General features: G+C 52.6%; 1 protein-coding gene across 18 annotated transcripts in view; it reads right to left on the bottom strand.

Annotated features, from left to right (window-relative positions):
* Positions 1-20772, bottom strand: part of CACNA1C (calcium voltage-gated channel subunit alpha1 C) — a 395857-nt gene that overhangs the window by 55210 nt on the left and 319875 nt on the right. For 9 of the 18 annotated variants that reach the window (XM_070790345.1, XM_070790333.1, XM_070790332.1 and 6 more), the window contains exons 14-21: positions 11736-11943; positions 10730-10850; positions 9347-9461; positions 8518-8638; positions 8126-8196; positions 5745-5876; positions 3011-3140; positions 1933-1992 (exon numbers count right to left, since the gene is read on the bottom strand). In XM_070790345.1, coding sequence (XP_070646446.1) covers positions 1933-1992; positions 3011-3140; positions 5745-5876; positions 8126-8196; positions 8518-8638; positions 9347-9461; positions 10730-10850; positions 11736-11943 — 958 coding nt within the window. Of the gene's footprint in view, positions 1-1752; positions 1813-1932; positions 1993-3010; positions 3141-5744; positions 5877-8125; positions 8197-8517; positions 8639-9346; positions 9462-10729; positions 10851-11735; positions 11944-20772 lie in introns of all 18 variants that reach the window. The other 9 variants (XM_070790347.1, XM_070790346.1, XM_070790348.1 and 6 more) reach the window with 3 other exon arrangements.

Genomic DNA, 20772 nt, shown 5'->3' with positions numbered 1-20772 from the left:
CCGTCCAGCCAGCACCTCTCCAGGCAGTAATACTGCTCATTAAACACATCTTTCGTAATTTCTGCACGTGGGTCCTGGTCCCATCTCCCTCCTCTCAGTGACAGATCTCGGCGTCATTCAGTCCAACTGTCTTGGCCCCACAAGCCTTTCCTTGGAAGGCTGAACATGCCCAGGCCTTTCAACTGTCTCTGACCTTGGACACCACTCGTGCATGACAGTCACCTCTCCCAGGCAGGATGCCGAGCCTACAGGTGGGGCAGAGGGACCCTGGGGGAGGAGGTGCAGGCAGTGTTCTAGGGCCAGGCTCGACCTAGAGCAGAGTCAGCGTAAAAGTGGGCAGAAGAAGGAGCAGGTGGGTGGGACGGAGGACCTCCCAGGAGCTGGCAACCTTGGAGGAAGAGGCGCTCTGGGGAGGGTCTGAGACTCAGAAGAGCCTGGTGTTTTTTCGCCTCCCTGGGTCTGGAGTCCAGGGAAGAAAGGTCTCCATGTAGCTGGGCAGCCTGGTCCCCCTCCCCACCCCTGGGGGTCAGAGAAAAACCCGAGGAACACTTCTGGTTTCCTCTTGTTAACACACCTGGTTAGCTGGAACCAGAGGGTCTGGACACAGAAGGCATGAGAAAGTGTCCACTTAGGCTGAAGCTGGACGTGACAGGCTGTCCCTACCTGAAGGAGCCCAGGAAGTAAGGTCTGGGGCTTCCTGTGCAGGGTGGGAGGAGCCCGGAGCCTGAGGGAGGGCGCCTGGGGTGGTCTCCCTGTGGGAAACACTGAGCTGAGCCGCTTGCTGACTGGAGTCAGGGTGAGCCCCAGGCTCTGAGACAGAGAGTGGGCGGACACACTCCCCTGACTTGGAACTTGCCCCCGAGGCTCGGGTGGCCCGGGGAGCTTGAAATTCCTAACAGAATGGATGTAAGTAATATATGGTGCTGTGCTAAGTCGCTTCAGTCGTGTCTGACTCTTTGCGATCCCAAGGACTGTAGCCAGGCTCCTCTGTCCATGGGATTCTCCAGCAAGAATCCTGGAGTGGGTAGCCATTCCCTTCTCCAGGGTTCTTCCCAATCCAGGGATTGAACCCATGTCTCTTACGTCTCTTGCATTATGGCAGGTGGGTTCTTCACCATTAGTGCCACCTGGGGAGCCCCATTGATGGTATATTAATAGAAACAATAATAAAGCTTGGGGCAAACCCCTGTCATCCTGAGGCTGCTCGGAGGCGGGCGCTACTGTGTTGGGGTCACAGGATGGAGTGTGTGTGGACTCTCGGCCCCGCACTGAAACCTGGAGGACACAGCCGCCTCCTCCAGGCCTGGGCAGGGGCGAGGGGGCAAGCTTTGGCGGGGCTGTAACCCAGGGGTCAGAGGTGTGTGCAGGGGTCTGTCCAGAGCCCTCGGTTGGGACACTGGCGTTGGCCTGTGTTGACAAAGCACATCCCGAGGGCACAGGCAGAGGGCCTCTTGACGCCCTGGGCTTTGCCATTTTCTGGCTCTGTCCTTCGAGCGGCGTTCCCTCTGGGTAGGATAGGGGGAGGGTTCCTGCCGGGATCAGGCGTGGCTCGCAGAGGTGGTGGGGGGCAGGCGGTGTGGGGGAGTGCCTGGTATCAGCCAGCATCAGTGCCCAAACTGTGTGCGGGCACAACAAAGTCAGGGGCCCCAGATCCTCCGGCTTTGGGCTTAGGAGTAAAACCAGAGTGAAGGAAACCAGAGAGGAGAGAGAGGCAGTGCAGAGAGGAGGCAGAGGCCTTGCTGCGCGCATTACCTTGAGGATAATTTCTAAGGTAAAGATACTAGTGAAGACATAGTCTGCGTTGCCTAGGATCTGAAAGACAAGCACAGCGGATTAGTGGCTCTGAGTGACAGACAGCAGCAGCGTGTGCGTTAGGGACAGAGCCGCAGAGCCAGTGGGGAAGGACAGGAGAGGAGCAGAGGGCAGGGTTACCTTCAGGGCAATCTCAATGGTGAAAATGGTAGTGAAAACAATGTCAAAATAAAACAGAATCTGCAAAACAAAGAGAAACAGGGTGGGGATGGGGGAACGGAGCAACAGGATGGGAGCAGGGTCGCCAGCAGGGAGTCGCACCCCAAATCATGCAGTCTTTCCACGGGAGACCAGAGGCACGGACACAGCCCAGGGTCCCGAAGGCCCCAGATCTGTGAGCAGGCTCCCAGAGCCGACTCAGCGGGTCCTGGGTCCGGCTGGGTGCTTTTCTCATTAATTCAATTTACTTACAAACCAAAATCAGACCATGGGATATGTGTCTCAAGGACAGAGTGGGGTTTGCTTTCTTTGCACAAAGATGCAAATTGCTTAACTCACATCAGGAGATGAGCCAGTCTCTCACGTTCCCGGGACCCTACCCTGGCTGTGCCCCTCAGGGTGTGGTGGGCACACCCCAGGCTGGGGACAGGCTCGGGGTTCACGCTTTGCTCTGTCTCAGGTGATGGGTCAGAGCAAGGGCCTTCCCAGTAAGAAACCTGTGGGCCACGTGGGCTGCAGGACCACTGGCTGGCTCGCAGGGGTCTGGCTTTAGGGTGGTGGACTCCTCGCTTCATGCCCACCTGGTTAGGATCTGATATTGTTTAAAGGCTTTGGGATATGGCAGGTCCTACTCTGGCCTTTGATTGTAATTCACCAGAGCCTGAGGCGAGCTCCAAATTCAATTTCGACTCTGCAGAGGGTCAGTGAGGTCCTGCTTATGAGGGCGGTCTCATCAGAGTGCCATCTGCCACTGACCCCCAGGGACAGGATGGGCCAGTTCCTGGGGGGCAAAGCCCTTGGGGAGCATCCGTGGGCAGTGCGGTCTGACATCAGGGTCAGGCCGGCCTGAGGCTCGGGGCTCAGGGTCTCCTCCTGCTAAGGGCCCTAAGATGGATTTGCACCAAAGCTGTCATCTCTTAGGGAGATGTCTGCTGTGCCTCCGACCATGAGATTCGGGGCAGGCTCTGGATTGAAAGACAGGGTCAGGCAGCCAGGGGGTCACGTCGCGGGGGCGGGGTGTGGGGGACGAGGTGCGTACGTGGTTCCTGAAGGAGGTGTGCTGCACGGGGTCCTCGGCGGCCAGGGAGATGCTGCTGAGCAGGATGAAGAAGAGGATCAGGTTGGTGAAGATGGAGTCATTGACGATGCGATGGCACTGGAGGCGGAACCTGCGGGGGCAGGGGGAGGGGGGCTGTCACAGGGGGGTGGGGCCTCTGCTCCTTCTCAATGTGTAGACACGTGTGCGGGAGGGGCCCTTCAGCCTGAGCCATCTGGCCACAGGGGAGACACAGCCCCACAGCCGGCCCCACCGTGCCCCCTGCCACGGGGCCTCAGGGTTACGTCTGACACTTCAGGAACCTCTGCATCTTCATGTACTGCTATGACATCATTCACGAGCTTTCGTCTGGGGCTTGGCTCCCCATCATTACAAATACTGACTGCATAAGATCTACCTCACATGTGTCCGTATGGGGAGCAGCAGAGCTGCCCAGAACGTGGATGACGCCAGGCTGGTTAAGCCCGGGCTTCAAGGAGATTGTCTGTCGCAGCAGTAATTAAATCCTGAACCTCAGCTCAGTGACAGAGGCCAACAGCCCTGACCCCGGGGCACTCACAGTGGATCCTCGGATGCCAAGGGTGTCTTATGTGCTGTCTCCTCTTGAGGGCTACTATCTCATCTTACAGACGGAAGCTGGGAAGGATAGTCTTGCCCACTTTGGAGTGTGTGTGTGTGCGGGGAGGGGCACGGGGTGGTTCAGGCTTGAACCAGGCCTTCAGACCTCTGCTTCTGGCATGTGGTTGACTAAATCCTCTGAGAGACCTTACTGATGCGGAAGCACCAACTCCTGGAAAGGACGAGCTCTCCAAAACCATTCTGGTTTCATGACAGCTAGGAAAGTCTGCAGTGATCCCCTCCTCCCTCAAGCCAATCTGCTGAGCCGGGGTCTGCTGGACATGCCCGGGTTGGGCAGGGGTGCCTGCGGACAGAGGCCAGTGGCAGCACTGCCGTGAGGAATCTTTAAGCCAGCGGGAGATGGGGCAGAGGACTGGGGACCCCTAGGCTGAGCCGCACACACAAACAGCATCTGGAAGAAAGCTTCACAGTCTTTCTTCAGGTCCACGGGAATCTCCCCAACTAAGATGGAGTATTGAGGTCACAAAGATCACTGAACACTCAAGAAATTAAGCCACTAAGTTGGCAAATCAGAAGAAACTCAAATAAATGAGTGAGACCTCTCCCCAGACACTCTGTATACTGGAAATATTAGATACCGATGATAGATCAACCATATTTGAAATAGTGAATGGGATAAAAAAGACGACCACAAAGATGATGAATTAACAAGAAACTCAGATGTAGCTGGATCTGGTAAACAAAGCAATACATGGAACTGTCCGACATGAAAAAAATATATAACTTGATATAAAAACTGGTTTACACAGTAACATAGATAGAATTGAAGAGAGAATTAAGAATTTAGAAGATATATCCAAAGAATGACCCAGAATTTGAACCTAGAGACTAGGAGATGAAAGTTATGAAGACGTGCACGCGTGAGAGGGGAAGGACAGCATACGCAGGCCTATCACTGTCCACTTGGGCCAGCCTGAGAGAAGGAAGACCAGGCAGTGTGTAAACAGACTATCCTGCAACTCTCCCGGAAGTAGCTGTTCTCATCCTAATCCTTAACATTATTCAAGAACTGACAAAAAAATATAAATCCATAGACTTAGGCGACGTAATATATTCCAAGCAGGGTAAATGGAGAGAAACACGTGGTAGTGAACATATACAACCCCAGAGACCGTGCTGCTAAGTCGCTTCAGTCGTGTCCGACTCTGTGCGACCCCACAGACGGCAGCTCACCAGGCTCCCCCGTCCCTGGGATTCTCCAGGCAAGAACACTGGAGTGGGTTGCCATTTCCTTCTCCAATGCATGAAAGTGAAAAGTGAAAGTGAAGTCACTCAGTCGTGTCCGACTCTTCACGACTCCATGGACTGCAGCCCACCAGGCTCCTCCGTCCATAGGAGCTTCCAGGCAAGAGTACTGGAGTAGGGTGCCATTGCCTTCTCCAGAGACCACGGATGACGTTAAAAGAGTGAGACCAGAGGCAGATTCCTACAGAGAAACGAGAGTGGGAATTCCAGCTGTACAGTGGAGTAACACATCTAACACGCTGAGGGCCGTAACTGTCTTTCAAGAACAAGAAGGAAAGCAAGTACAGATAAACAGAGGTCAAATGAAGTTACCATTAAGACTTCTAAAGAATGTACTGTAGGAGGAACGAAAATGATTTCTGAAAGATGGGCCAAGATACGAGAAAATTGAACAAATAGAATGGTAAGTGGTATGTAAATCCAAACACACCCTGTCTACCCAGGTAATCATATCTAATTTGTCAGGTTGGAAATAAAGGTTGGTATCAAATTACTCATCAACCACAACACCTAAGGTGGGAGAGCTGGAAGGAGTTAATGCAGTCTAGCTGTTTACCTCCTTCTATTTTGCAGAAGGTTTAGGATCTTGTTTAACTTTAGGGGTTGCTAAGTTAAATGTAATCACCAACAGAGTAGAAACAGAGTTTACGTATTTCAAACAATGGAAAGAAAAAACACAGGTCTTCTGATCCATAATCCAGGACTCTCTCCTCTAAACCCGTGCCTGTTTACACAAGATGTGGGGCGTGCTGGGGTGGGGGCTGGAGGATGCTGATACCTGCTGGGCTGGCATCATGGAGAGAGTGGAGCCCTGCTCCCCCCATCCACACACCTGTTGCTGGGGCTGAAGATGAAGAAGGCGCTGGCTTCCGGCATGGGCACTGCCTTCTCCTTCAGGTGCAGCTCAGAGAGGGGGCGCGGGCGGGGGCCCACGGGCATCTCGGGCTCCTCCTCGTCCTCTTCTGCAGGAAAAAAGCACCGTCCTAAATAGCTCCACGGCTCCCACTTATTTTTACCACCACGCTGCCCACTTCCAGACACCTTCCTACGGACAGGAATCAGACATCATCGGTATCTCTGGAAACGCAGGGGACCAACTAGGACGGCCAGCTCTCTCCCGTGGGCACCTCTGGGGCTCATCTCTGCTGGAGGAAGCCTCCTGGCAGCACATGAGACCAGGTTGTGAGTCGGGTAACCAGCTCAACCCCTGTCCTGCTTTTTAAACGGAAATCCCTACATCCCGGGAAACCCTCAGTGCCCTGCAGATTGGGGTGGCTGGTCATCCTAGTGGTCAGACACCAGAAAGGTAACCAGGTGAGAGGGGGCATGGCCAGGTGTCCTCAGCTGGCTGGCTGCAGGCCAGGGGAAAGGGTGGGTGGCCTTTGGGGCCGCCCCACCTGCTCATGCCCCACCCGCTCCACTTCTCCTGCTCTGGCCTCCCTGGGCTCCTCTGCAGACAGGTGTGTCCGTAACTTGAAGGCAGGCCGTGGTTTTATGATCTCCCTGACGTTATCTTTCTTGCTTCTTGTCTGCCTCCCGCTGAATGTGGGCCCCTCACAACAGCAGCTTATCTGCCCCCATGGCTGAGCCCCCAGTGCCTGCCCAGGGCGGGGAGCACAGTAGGTGCTTTATAAGCAGTGATTAAGTCAACGAGTGGATGTCTCCCTGGTTTCATCCAGCTCTGTATCCACGACAACAGAATGGTTCAGAAGTCACGTCTTTCCCTCTCCAGTTCCCCGAACTGCAGACCCAGTGAGGACCACCCTGCTCCATGAAGCCGCTACCTCACTGCTCACCCCCTGGAGTCCCCACAACAGCTCAGGCCTCCCTCACAGCCTCTGGACTGAGCTACATGTTCCTTGGGGTCATCACATTTCTTTCTCATGTGCACTTATTAATTGTAAGTCCTCAGTGACTCTTCAAGAACATCTGTACATTCACTCGCATACATGATTCGAGCAGATAAAAAGCCCCAGCTCAGCACAAAGCTTTCCTCCTGAGTGAGGCGATGTTTCTGAAATGTGGTGTGTACAGAACTGGGGGCTCCGACCGACCTTGAGCTCTGGGGATTAAACTTGGGGGGGAGGCCTGACAGGCCCCTGCTCGTCAGTGTGGTCACTTCATGGGGACTAGGAACGGGCATCTCCTGCAGGGGGTCCCGTGATGAACAAAACCTTCTTAACATCAGTTAGCTCCCTGCCCATATTCAGTTTTCCCTGACTGCCTCAAAAATATCATTTTAAAGTTTATTTGCTCATTCAGGATCAAGACAAGACCCGCCTATTGCATTCAGTGGCTATTTCTGGTGTGTCTTTGAAATTCTGTAACGGTTTCTGCCCCAAGGGCTGTAAAGGCTTCAAAAGGCTTGATGCTGGCTCAGGGACACCCTTCCGCCCTCCTTTCTGTCTGAGCCCCAGGAAGCCAAGTCCTCTTTCCCAGCAGACAGACTGTGAAGACAGGAGAAAGGAGGCTGGCCGCAGTCCGGTTTCTGAGGGAGCTATGCCCCCACACAGACTAGCCTGCGTGGGGACTCGGGTCGGCAAGACCCATAGCACCGTGATGGTCTGTTGTGACTTTGAGCTTGAAGCAGGTGATGATACCCACAATTTTCGGCAGAAAGAGGGCAGGCCAGGCTCACGCAGGGTGTGGTGTCCTGATGCAGGGGACTGGCTCCTGACGATAGACCCTCTCCAGGGGCCCGCCTGCCAGTTTACGGATCAGACCGCAGACAGGACGCTCTTGTTTCGGGAGACCCGACAGTGTCCTGCAGAGCCGCGAGCAGGCGTCTGCAGCGGAGCCCTGCTGTGCTCAGCACCCCCTCCCGGGAGCGGGCAGGACAGATTTGGGATTTACTATTATTATTAACCAAGCAAGATGCTGCGACATATGTTATCCTAATAAGTTATGTAACTTAATAGCGATTTTACAACACAGGCTGTAATAAACCTTACATGTATATGGAATCCGGCTTCCAAAAGTCCCAAAGGCTCTGCTCCCACACAATGTGTTCAGTCTTCTGTTGTCATTACCACAGTAATAACTGAGCAAAGTTTTCCCCCAGAGGATAAACGGTGATGCTGTGGCTGAGCTGGGGGATCAAGTGAGGCCCCCGCTTGTGGGGAAACTGGGACCGGCACCCAGCTTTAGAGCCAGGTGTTCACCCCCATCCCCCCCCGCCCCACGGCCTCCCCCAGGCCAGGCAGCGGGCTGGTACCTGTGGTTTCCTGGTTGGGGTAGGAGCTCTTGTCCTCATTCTCGTTGGGCTGGAGGTCATCCATGTTGATCTAGGCAGCCAAGGGAGAGGAGGAGGGTCCGGTTAGATAAGATCCATGGTTTAGAGGCCTCCAGTAGTCTTGAAATTGCCCCCGAGTCTAGGCTGAACTGTCCCTTTGTACATGACCCTCAGGACACCAGCAGAAGGCTGGCCTTCCTCCTCTGCACGCCCACCCACCCTGGCTCTGTCCCCCTCCTCTGGCCTCTTTGTTCCCCTCCGCCCCAGTGTCTGGCTTCGGGCAGAGCAGCCCACCCAGCACTGCTGTCCCCCTCCCCCTCCCTCTCTCTCCCTTCCCAGCCCCGCCCTGGCTCCTTGGCAGAGCAGCCCATACCTTGGTGGCGGGTGGGGACTCTCCATCTGCCGTGATGGATTTCAGCTCGATTTTCTCCTCCTTGGTCTCCTCCACGGCCGGCTTCTCTACCACCTCTTGCTTCTTCTCTGGGCTGGCGGTCCTGGCGGGCCAGCAGAAGAAGAGAGCAAGGGATGTTGACTAGAGTAATAGGGTGCTGCCCTTGTGATCCCTTGGGGTCCAGACCACCAGGGCCTGGGACCACCTGTCTTCTGGGGGCCCTGCTGTGTGGATCAATCTTTGGGGTACTGGGCCTCCCCCCAGCTCTGTCCTCCTCAGTCTCTGCCCCTGCTAGGCTGTGTCCAGCACTCAGCTGAATGCCCAGCTTCTCCCCGACTCAGCCTCCATCTAATTCAAAGGTTCCTGAGAACCTGCTCAGTATCTGGCACAGGTGTGGCCCAGATCGTCCGTCTGGACACGGACGAGGACGGCGTGGGGTCCTGTCTTGTCTGCTCGTCAGCAGAGATGAGCTACAGGACAGTGAGGAGGCATCATCTTTCCAGATTCTCCTCCGACTGGCTGCCCTCCCATCCCATCCTCTACTCCCACCATCTGTTATGACCCTCTTCTCAAAAGAGAGTCCTCCAACTCCTGGACCCGTGGGGAAACAGGACACCTCACCAGAGATGTAATTCATGGTGCTCCTCGCTTAGAGTGATGTCCAGGAATAGGGGAGAGGCCCAGCTCACTGTAGGGGCCCCCACCTAACTCCGTCTAGAAGGACAGCCGGGCAGGCCCAGCCTCTCCTGAGCACTGACGGGAACGGCATTTTGGAGCCGGGCCGCGTTTGGCCCGGGAGCCTCGCAGTTACCTGGCTAGCTTCTTCCTCTCCTTCTCCTCTTCCTCCTCCTTCTGGGCAGATGTGAGGCTCTCCGCGTCAGCCAGGTTGTCCACAGCAATGGCCAAGAACACGTTCAGTAGGATATCTGTTTGTGTCCATTCTTAAAGAAAATGACCCTTGGACTTGGGGTGGTGGGTGGGCACAGGGGCCAGGACAGGACGTGCAGGGCCGGAGTTCCCCACGGGGAGGGGCTCCGAGCCCACTGAGCCCCCCTTCCCCTCCGCACCGCCCTCTTAGCTTCCTGGGGTTTCCTGGGGGATCCGGAGCAGGCAGGCACACAGGCCGGGCCTGGGGGCGGGAGGCAGGGAGCCCAGCCTCGCTCTAATTGCTGGGTTTCGATGCTGCTTCCCACAGAGACGACCGCCTGTAAGTGACACTGTGAAACAGCGCTGCCTCCAGCGGGCTGTGGCGCTGGGCGGTCATTACCACCACCAGGAGGTGCCCGCTTGCCCTGCCCACTCCCGCCATGACCTTGTTCAGACAGAGGCCCCAGAAGGGTCAGCTGGGCTCCTGACTGAGCGGAGTCTGCTGTTTCTTCTCCCCTGCCCTTGACTCGGATGCATGTACCGTGGGTCAGAGAATCGGATCAGAGCCAGTCCAGCCAAGAGGTTAATGCCGGTCAGGCCCCTCTCCACCCCAGGCCCCGGGTGGCTCTGGTTCACATGGGGAACTGAGGGGCCCAGCCCCCAAGGGCGAGGGCTGGGCACGCGGTACCCAGTTCAGCCTCGCTGGGCCCGCTAGGTCAGGTGCTGCCATTTCCACCCCGGTTCCAGGACACTAGGTGGACAGCCCTGGGTGTGTCTGAGGCTGCGAGCTGACCTCTGAGTCTAGCTCATCTGTAATTCTACTTTACAAGCCTCTCTGCACAGTACCCCGGGGGATATGACAGGGGAGGGCTGCCTGCAGTGGGGGACCTGGGAACCTGCCCGTGGCCTGTCCGGTCTGCCTGTGGCTAACATCCCCCTGAGCAGCTTCAGAGGGAGGGCAACAGGTGAAGGTCACTTCCGGGGTGAGGGTTTTCCTCCCTCAGCAGGCCCCCAGCCAGGGCAGCAGGTGTCTCATGATGAGGTCTGAGTGGGCAGCTGCAAGGCCAACACCACTGGGCACTGCCCACCTGGACCCCGGCAGCTCAGAGGGATGGACTCACATCCCCCCCGGACCCCGCTCCAGGTTCCCATCCCGACCTGTCTGCACCACTAAGGTGGTCTGGGCTGGACATGTGCCTTTTCCTTCTTCTCTGGGGAAGGGTTGCCCTGGGTCCTCCCTGGTCAGGACCCGCTGGGCACACCTACTGGCATTGAGCTACAAGTTAGGGGGGCAACAGGGGGCGGGGGAGGCAGGCGCAAAGGATACAATTTCCACAGATGAAGAGGATGATGAAGTAAATACAGACTAACATCCCTGGAAAAGAGGGGCCGCCATAAGCCATGATCCCATCATACATCACCGAATTCCAGTCCTCCCCGGTCAGGATCTGAATGACATAGTCCCACCAACGAGGGACACAGCGTTAGACCAACAGCAAGCCCGAAGCTCCCCTGCCCGGCCCCCTGCCATATAGAAACCTCTGACACCTGTCTCCTCTCCCCGCCTCCTACCGCCCGCTTTCCTCCCGAGGCTCTGAGCTGTGATCCTGCAGGTCCAGCCCTCTCCTTTAAGTGTGTGGCCACCGCCACAAATGATTGACCAACTGTAAGCGCTTCCTGGGAAAAACACGTCCTACAGCCCAGGCCCAGTGCTCTGTGGCTGCAGTTAGCCAACCCTAGGGCTAAGGCATCAAAGTGACCGTGTTCACTGAGGTGCCACGTGGTCCCCCAGGGTTCCCCAAGCATGAGGACTTTGGGTACCATCTATAAGATTTTGGCAACATTCATGTTATCATTCAATTTAATCTGTAAATGGATCTCCTTTTAAACTTCAGTGCTACTTGAACTTGGCCCCAAGCCAACAGATGTACGACAGTCACAAATTTGATGGTGGTCGTATTTTCCTGGGAGCAATCTCCCTTCCTCTCCCCTCCCCAGCAAGAGCCGTCTGCTCTCTTTTGTGGATATTTTGGGCTTTCGTGTTGAATGTATTTGAATAAAAGTTTCCATGGCTAAGAAACAGATTTTTAAGCCACTGAGTTGGATCTTTTTTTTTCTCCCCCCAGGGGTCCATCCAAGAGTGGAATTCCGTGGGGCTTGGGGGAGGGGAGCTACAGACGCTCCTGGGCTCCCGTGACCGACCTGGTCTGGCTTTGGCTGCTCCGTGGGAGTGGGAAGCCCCTTCCTCTCTGCTCCCCCGCTCCCCCGGTACCTGCTTTCTGCCCCCTCTCCCCCACCTCCCCGGCCATGATCTGGCAGAGAAAGGTCCATACCTGAAACACGGTGAGGAGGGACTGTGGGAAGTTGTCAAAGGTGCTCCTCCGGGTCTGCATCTCATCAAAGTTGAACTTCCCCCCAAAGAGCTGCATCCCCAGGAGGGAGAAGATGATGATGAAGAGGAAGAGCAGCAGCAGCAGCGAGGCAATGGAGCGCACTGAGTTCAGCAGGGATGCCACCAGGTTGCTCAGGGAGTTCCAGTACCTGCGGATGAGGGGGCGTCAGCTTCATCCCCTCCCTCCGCCTGCCACACCCACCAGGGGCTTTGAGACTGACTGCAGCTCCCTGCTCTTTGCCCTTCCCTTGGGGCAGCGTGGTGGTGGGACTGCGCTGGCCAGCTCACAGTTGGAGTGTGAGTGACTCAGTTCAGGGCCCAGGATCAGGAGCCTGGTTCCGACCCAGCTCTGCACATGCTTTTGGGCAAGTTGCTCAACCTCCCTTCTTTCTTTCTTCTCCCTACCTGAAGAAATAGGGGCAGTGACAGCTTGTACTTCATTGTGTTATTGGGAGGATTACATGTGATACTGATTTTGTAAAAGCTCCACCCTCAGGCAACAAAATAAAAAAACAAACAAGTGAGACAACATCAAACTAAAAACTTCTGACAGTAAACTCTTCAGCGAAGTGAAAAAACCTACAAAACGGGAAAAAATATTTGCAAACCATATATCTGATAAGAGATTAAGATACGAAGACATATTCTTCAACATATATGAAGAATGCATACAACTCAATAGCAAAAAACAAAGAACATCCCAAATAATCCAAAGAAAAAATGAACAGAAGGCCTAAATAGACTTTTCTCCAAAGAAGACATCTAGATTGCTAACAGACACGTTAAAAGATGCTCACCATCACTAATCATCAGGGAAATGCAAATCAAAACCACAGGGTATCACCTCACCCCTTTAGCATGCCTATCATCAAAAAGACAAGAGACAAGTGTTGTCGAGAATGTGGAGAAAAGGGAACGCTTGTGCACCGCTGGTGAGAATAATGTAAACTGCTGCAGTCACTGTGAAAAACAAAATGAAGCTTCCTCAAGAAAATTAAGAATAGAACTACCACACGACCCAGCAATTCTGCTTCTGGGGATATATCCAAATGATACGTCCATTGCAGCATTATTCACAATAGCCAAGATGCCGAGACAACCTAAGTGTCCATGAACGGATAAATGGATAAAGAAGATGCAGTATACATTATCTACAATGGGGTATTACTTAGCCATAAAGAAGAAGGAAATGTTGCTGTTTGCAACAATGTGGATGAACCTTGAAGGTATTATGCTAAGTGAAGTAAGTCAGACAGAGAAACACAAATACCATACGATCTCATTTATATGTGGAATCTAGAAAACACAAAAGCAAACCCAAACAAAACCCCTCACGAAACTCACAGAAAAAGAGATCAGATTCGTGATTAGCGGGGACAAGGCGGTGGTGGCAGGTGGAATTGGATGAAGCTGGTCAAAAGGGACCAACTTCCAGTTACAAATTCCTAGCACAGAGTTGGACATGACTGAAGCAACTTAGCAGCAGCAGCAGCAGCATTTATTTCAGTTCAGTTCAGTTCAGTCACTCAGCTGTGTCTGACTCTTTGCGACCCCATGAATCGCAGCACGCCAGGCCTCGCTGTCCATCACCGACTCCCGGAGTTCACTTAAACTCATGTCCATCGAGTCGGTGATGCCATCCAGCCATCTCATCCTCTGTCGTCCCCTTCTCCTCCTGTCCCCAATCCCTCCCAGCATCAGAGTCTTTTCCAATGAGTCAACTCTTCCCATGAGGTGGCCAAAGTACTGGAGTTTCAGCTTTAGCATCATTCGTTCCAAAAAACACCCAGGACTGATCTCCTTAGAATGGACTGGTTGGATCTCCATGCAGTCCAAGGGACTTTCAAGAGTCTTCTCCAACACCACAGTTCAAAAGCATCAATTCTTCGGCGCTCAGCCTTCTTCACAGTCCAACTCTCACATCCATACATGACCACTGGAAAAACCATAGCCTTGACTAGACGGACCTTTGTTGGCAAAGTAATGTCTCTGCTTTTCAATATGCTATCTAGGTTGGTCATAACTTTCCTTCCAAGGAGTAAGCGTCTTTTAATTTCGTGGCTGCAGTCACCATCTGTAGTGATTTTGGAGCCCCCCAAAATAAAGTCTGACACTGTTTCCACTGTTTCTCCATTTCCCATGAAGTGATGGGACCAGATGCCATGATCTTCGTTTTCTGAATATTGAGCTTTAAGCCAATTTTTTCACTCTCCACTTGCACTTTCATCAAGAGGCTTTTGAGTTCCTCTTCACTTTCTGCCATAAGGGTGGTGTCATCTGCATATCTGAGGTTATTGATATTTCTCCCGGCAATCTTGATTCCAGCTTGTGCTTCTTCCAGCCCAGCGTTTCTCATGATGTACTCTGCATATATGTTAAATAAGCAGGGTGACAATATACAGCCTTGACGTACTCCTTTTCCTATTTGGAACCAGTCTGTTGTTCCATGTCCAGTTCTAACTGTTGCTTCCTGACCTGCATACAGGTTTCTCAAGAGGCAGGTCAGGTGGTCTGGTATTTTCATCTCTTTCAGAATTTTCCACAGTTTATTGTGATCCACACAGTCAAATGCTTTGGCATAGTCAATAAAGCAAAATGGCTGCCTGAGGAGGCATTACAAATAGCTGTGAAAAGAAGAGAAGCAAAAAGCAAAGGAGAAAAGGAAATATAGGCATCTGAATGCAGAGTTCCAAAGAATAGCAAGGAGAGATAAGAAAGCCTTCCTCAGCGATCAGTGCAAAGAAATAGAGGAAAACAACAGAATGGGAATGACTAGAGATCTCTTCAAGAAAATTAGAGATACCAAGGGAACATTTCATGCAAAGATGGGCTCGATAAAGGACAGAAATGTTATGGACCTAACAGAAGCAGAAGATATTAAGAAGTGGCAAGAATACACAGAAGAACTCTACAAAAAAGATCTTCACAACCAAGATAATCATGATGGTTGTGATCACTCACCTAGAGCCAGACATTCTGGAATGTGAACTCAAGTGAGCCAAAGCTAGTGGAAGTGAAGTCAAGTGAGTCAAAGCTAGTGGAAGTGATGGAATTCTGGTTGAGCTATTTCAAATCCTGAAAGATGGTGCTGTGAAAGTGCTGCACTCAATATGCCAGCAAATTTGGAATGCTGAGCAGTGGCCACAGGACTGGAGAAGGTCAGTTTTCCTTCCAATCCCAAAGAAAGGCAATGCCAGAGAATGCTCAAACTACCACACAATTGCACTCATCTCACACGCTAGTAAAGTAATGCTCAAAATTCTCCAAGCCAGGCTTCAGCAATACGTGAACCGTGAACTTCCAGATGTTCAAGCTGGTTTTAGAAAAGGCAGAGGAACTAGAGATCAAATTGCCAACATCCGCTGGATCATCGAAAAAGCAAGAGAGCATTTATTTCGTTATAGATAAATAAACGCCAGGCATGTAATGTACAACAAATGACTGCAGCCAACACTGTTGTATATGAAAGCTGTCAACAGAGTCAATCCTAAGAGTTCTCAACACAAGGATTTTTTTTTCTTTTTATTAAATACACTGTATCTCTATGAGATGTTAGATGTTAACTAAACCTATCATTTTACAATATATGTAAAACAGACCATCACGCTATACACCTTAAACCGAGACACTGACATATGTCAATTATTTCTCAATTAAACTAGAAAAAAATAAATTCCAACTCAAAAAGAAAAATACCTCACGATAGTGCCTGGCACACAGGTGATAAAGGTTAGTAATTATTGTTACCACTCTTGATCTTCAGACAAAAAGACATTAAAATTTTCTTTTTCCAGAATGTAGCCCTCCACCCAGCCCAGGCATGAGTGGGGTCCCCATCGGGTGAGGGTGGGCAGGGTGGCTCATGGATAAGAGAGGGTGCATGGCTTATTGTGGTTTCCCAGATTCACCCTATTCAAAGAGTTGGTTCTTTAAAAAGCCTCTCTTATGGAGGTTCTGATTCAATAGCTGTGGTTGGGGCCCAGAAACCTGTTTTTCACAAGGATCCCAGAGGATTCTGGTAAACAGCCAAGCTTCAGAAACCCTGAGCTGCGACCACCCCACCCAACCCCATCCCTCCTGCACCCCTCCAGCCTGTGGCTGGCTGTAAACACAGATGCCCTTCATTCTGGGGGCGGACGGGGAGGGGGAAAACCCTCTCCTGGAAAAGGGGGTGGGACACGAATGGTTGGAAGGGCTCAGAGACCTGGGACAGGGTCGGTTCAGGTGCAGCAAAAGGGACACGGCCTCCATCTGGGCACGTGCCAGGACCCAGCCTCTCGTATCTCCCAGCGCCACCCCTGCCTGGCCACCTTCCAGGTCACAACCTCAATCCCCTCCACTTAAGATATTCCCAGCTTATCACTGAGACAGACAGGGAATCATTTCTGCTGCTCAGGACAGTGACATGCAAGCCACCCCCACTGCAGCGTGGCAGCCGCACCCCGGCCGGACCCCTTTCTCCCGGGAACGGCTTTCGTATTAAGTGACAGAAGCAGACGGGCCAGCAGTTTGCACGTAAACGTGACCTTCTCCCCAGCCTGGAGTCTCTCCTGCTCCTTTCTCCTTCAGACACTTTTCTCCATTCTGCTCTGCCTGCCAGCCACATGCTCTCTGTTTGCAGAATGTTAAGATACATTTCTGGAGAAGGAAATAGCAACCCACCCCAGTGTTCTTGCCTGGACCATCCCATGGACAGAGCAGCCTGGCAGGCTACAGTCCACGGGGTCACAAAGAGTCGGATGTGACTCGGCAACTAAACAGCAACAGCAATGTACAGTTACATGCTCTTGCTCCGGAAATGCTCATCCGTCTTCCTCATCTGTCTCACCAAACAGGCTTGAGACTGTGAGGGCAGAGGCTTTCCTTCCACCTGCTCTGTCTCTGTCCTCAGGTGATTCTGGCCAGCCCTGCACGTGTGCCAGGCTCCTGGTCAGCTAGAGGCTGTACTGACCATTCTGCTTGAAGCGAGGGAGTCAGAGAATCTCTGTGGGGCTAGAACACTCGCCCTGCTTAATTTAAAGTTCCCAAACCTGCCTGGAGGGACGCGCTGAGGAGGGACCACTTCCTACATGCCGACTCCCAAGCCTCACTTGCAGCCATAAGACCACTGTTGTGAGGGCACCAGCGCCTGGCAGCAAGGTGGTACTTAGGAACCAGAACTCTGGAGCATGTTTGTAACGAGAATACCCAGCTGTATCGGCCAGTGGTGGGGAGCAGGGGTTAAGGTCATGTGGGTTAAGGTCACAGAGCCCCTAAACTGCATAGAATATTTTGGGAAAGACAATGGCCATAAACATCGGTGCCTTAGTTTTCCAGAGGCTTGTGGACATGAGGGGAATAGACTTAGGCTAGTCTATTTAGGCTAGCCTAATAGACTTGGGCTAGTCTATTCTAGCCTCTGAGCACTGAGGCTCAGAGCTGTCTGCTGGCCAGGGGAGCAGGGGCGCCAGCCTAGCAGGCCCCAGACCGAGAGAGAAAAGTCGCTGAGTTGGGGAGGAGGGCTGGCTGGGGAGCAGACAGGGCCTTGGTTGCAGGGAGCGGAGGCTGTGATGGAGAGCAGGTTGTATCACCTGTCATGGGCCAGGAGCTGATCTGGGAATGCGTGGTAGAGGAGGTCTGGAGGGGCTGACGGGGGCAGAGCCTCTGGCCAGAAGGGAGAACCCTCTTCTCCTTCTCCTCGTGTCCCTAGGGGCGCCCAGTTGCCTCAGTCAATGGTGGGGTGGCTCTCTGCACGAGATGCTGGTGTGACGGGGCCCCCATGGCCCATCCCATCACAGTAAAGCACAGCTATGTCTCTGGCCCAGGGCTGCCCTTCAGGCCTCCTCACCTCCTCAGCAGCAAACCACCTCCTGGCACCTGCCACCCAGGTCAGCATCTCACCTGCCCTTTCCCCCTGCCCCTTCCAGCTGCCACCCTGAAGAACCACAAAAGTATCACAGCTGGTGCTCTTAAGACAGAAATAAATCATAGCACACCAAAAACATCTGATCCACTGACGTTAAAGGAAGGACAGAGGACAACAGGGAAGAATGAATGAACGAGTGAGCGAGCTAATCAGGGATTCAGGTAAGACCATCACCGAGGGAGCAGGTGTTCATGGCCCCGACGTCTCCCCGTGGATTTTTCCATAACATAAGGTCTGAGGCTCCCGACCTTCCATGGCCAGACCATGCATCACACTGGTACGTGTCAGGAGAACAGACTGTGATTCCCAGACGTGTGGGGGGAGGTGGGCGAATTGGGAGAGGGGGTCAAAAGGGAGAAACCTCCAGTTATAAAATAGAGTCCTGGGGATGTGGTGCCCAAGGACCAAATCAGCAGGGGTCAAACCCTGGTTCCCTCAGACTCACCAGAGCCTGGAGGGATGCTGAGGTTGAACCTGGCATTTGCTGGGCCAGGAGGTGCCAGATAGGATTCCATACCATGGCAGTCAGGGTCTGGGATGGCCTGGGCCTGGGGTGGAAACTGCTGGTTTAGTTCCTCCTGTTCCCCTTCCTGCACTTCATCTGGGGGCCGAGACTCTAGAGTCAAACCCACCTGGATAACAAACTCAAAGGCTGGGTCTTTCCCGTTTGCTTCAGAGGCCTCGGTCACGCAGGGGCCAGACCCGCATGGGCCTGCAGCCTGGTCACATTGGCAGGGCAGCCTGCCTTGACCATGGGACTGGGGAGGTGCTCCCTGAGCCTCTCAGAGTCCCTTGGCCAGCCCTGTGGTCGTGTTGGGGTGAGGCAGGGAGTGGAGCGTCATCCTCACCTGTCTCCTTAATCCCAGAAAACCAGCACCTTCCTCGCTGATGGCCGGCTTGTGGGCCCCCAGCCTGGGAAGTGGGTGGATGTCAAAGTTACCTTTATAATAGGGGCCACAACAAGCACAGAACCTCCCTGGGTCCCTGGAAGAGTCAGGGCTGGGAGATGGCAGGGGGAGGGCGATCTGTGGCTCACGGCCAGACTGACAGGGACACCGAGAAGCTCAGAGACTGGAGGGTTTGTGCTTTGGGCTGTGGGGCCCCCGTGGTCAGGATTCACCAGTGGGGCTGTCTATGCTAAGTCAGCTTGGTCTCACTTCTCAGGGCCTGGGAAGGGAGTTGCAGGAGCAAGGAAAGGATTTAGGGCTTCAGAAGGAAAATGGCAATGGCTAGAGGGATGGTGGTGCACTTAAAGACCAATTGTTTAAAAAATGAGATGCAATTAGTAAATTGGAATCGCATCCAGATCTAATCAAACCAAAGCTCCTCCTCCTGCCCACAGAGCAAATGTCAGGCTGACAAACAGCAGACAAACTAGACAGTAAAACCATGCAACACTTAGAACCCCACAGAGCCCCGAAGCCGGAGAAAGGACCTCACACCTCCCTGGTCATTCACTCAAAGATAATGCAGGTGGAAAGACAACCCTCAGAATGGGAGAAAATAACAGCAAATGAAACAACTGACAAAGGATTAATTTCCAAAATATATAAGCAGCTCACACAACTCATGCCAGAAAACCAAACTAATCAAAAAGTGGGCAAAAGACCTAAACGGGCATTTCTCCAAAGAAGATGCACAGATGACTGATAAATACAAGTAAAGATGCGCAACGTCGCCGTTAGTAGAGGATGCAAATCAAAGCTACAGTGAGATGTCAGAATGCTGCTGCTGCTAAGTCACTTCAGTCCTGTCCAACTCTGTGCGACCCCATAGACGGCAGCCCACCAGGTTCCCCCGTCCCTGGGAGTCTCCAGGCAAGAACACTGGAGTGGGTTGCCATTTCCTTCTCCAATGCATGAAAGTGAAAAGTGAAAGTGAAGTCGCTCAGTCCTGTCCGACTCTGTGCGACCCCATGGACTGCCGCCTACCAGGCTCCTCTGTCCATGGGATTTTCCAGGCAACAGTACTGGAGTGGGGTGCCATTGCCTTCTCTGAGATATCAGAATGGCCATCACCAAAAAAATCTACAGACGATAATGCTGGAGAGGGTGTGGAGAAAAGGGAGCCCTCTTGCACTGTCTGTGGGAATGTAAACTGATATGGCCACTATGGAAGACAGTATGGAGATTCCTTAAAAAAAGCTATTCCTTAAGAATAAAACTACCACACGACCCAGCAATCCCACTGCTAGGTGTATACCCTGAGGAAATCAAAATTAAAAAAGACACATGCACCCTAATGTTCATTGCAGGTCACGGACTCAACCTAGATGCCCATCAACAGATGAATGGATAAAGAAGCTGTGGTACATATACACACAGTGGAGTATAAGCCATAAAAAGGAACACTTTTGAATCAGTTCTAATGGGGTGGTTGAACCTAGAGCCTGTTATACAGAGTGAAGTAGATCAGAAAGAGAGAGACAAATACTGTGTATTAACACGTATATACGGAATCTAGCAAATGGCACTGATGAACGTCAGTGCAGGGCAGCAGCAGGGACGCAGACGCAGAGAACAGGCTTGTGGATACAGCGGGGGAAGGAGCGGGTGGGCTGGATGGAGAGAGTAGCATGGAAACGTCTACGTTACCGTATGGAAAATTAGACGGCCAACGGGAATTTGCTGTATGACTCAGGGAACACAAACGGGGCTCTGTAACAACCTAGAGGGGTGGGATGGGGTGGGAGGTGGGAGGGAGGTTCAAGAGGGAGGGGACATATGTATACCTGTGGCTGATTCATGGTGATGTATGGCAGAAACCAATACAGTATTATAAAGTAATCATCCTTCAATTAAAAATAAATAAATTTTTAAAAAGGAAGAAGAAGGAAAAAATCAATTAAAAAACTTGGCTGGATTCATGTTAGGTCTTCATCATTACGAGTGTTCTCAGTTGAGAGCCGTCAGAAATACCATCTTAATGGGGTTGGGGCTACAGTCTAGAGAAGTGAATGCCAAGAAAAGACTACGATTTCCAGTTATACACGAAGGTTCATAATTTTAGACGAGAAAGAGGACAAAAGATGGCTGCAGAAAATCAGGCCAGAGTGTCTCAAAGTGAGGTTATC

The sequence above is a fragment of the Bos indicus genome, chromosome 5 (genome assembly GCF_029378745.1).
Source record: "Bos indicus isolate NIAB-ARS_2022 breed Sahiwal x Tharparkar chromosome 5, NIAB-ARS_B.indTharparkar_mat_pri_1.0, whole genome shotgun sequence".
Lineage (NCBI taxonomy): Eukaryota > Metazoa > Chordata > Mammalia > Artiodactyla > Bovidae > Bos > Bos indicus.
This window is presented reverse-complemented; position numbering and strand designations above follow the sequence as displayed.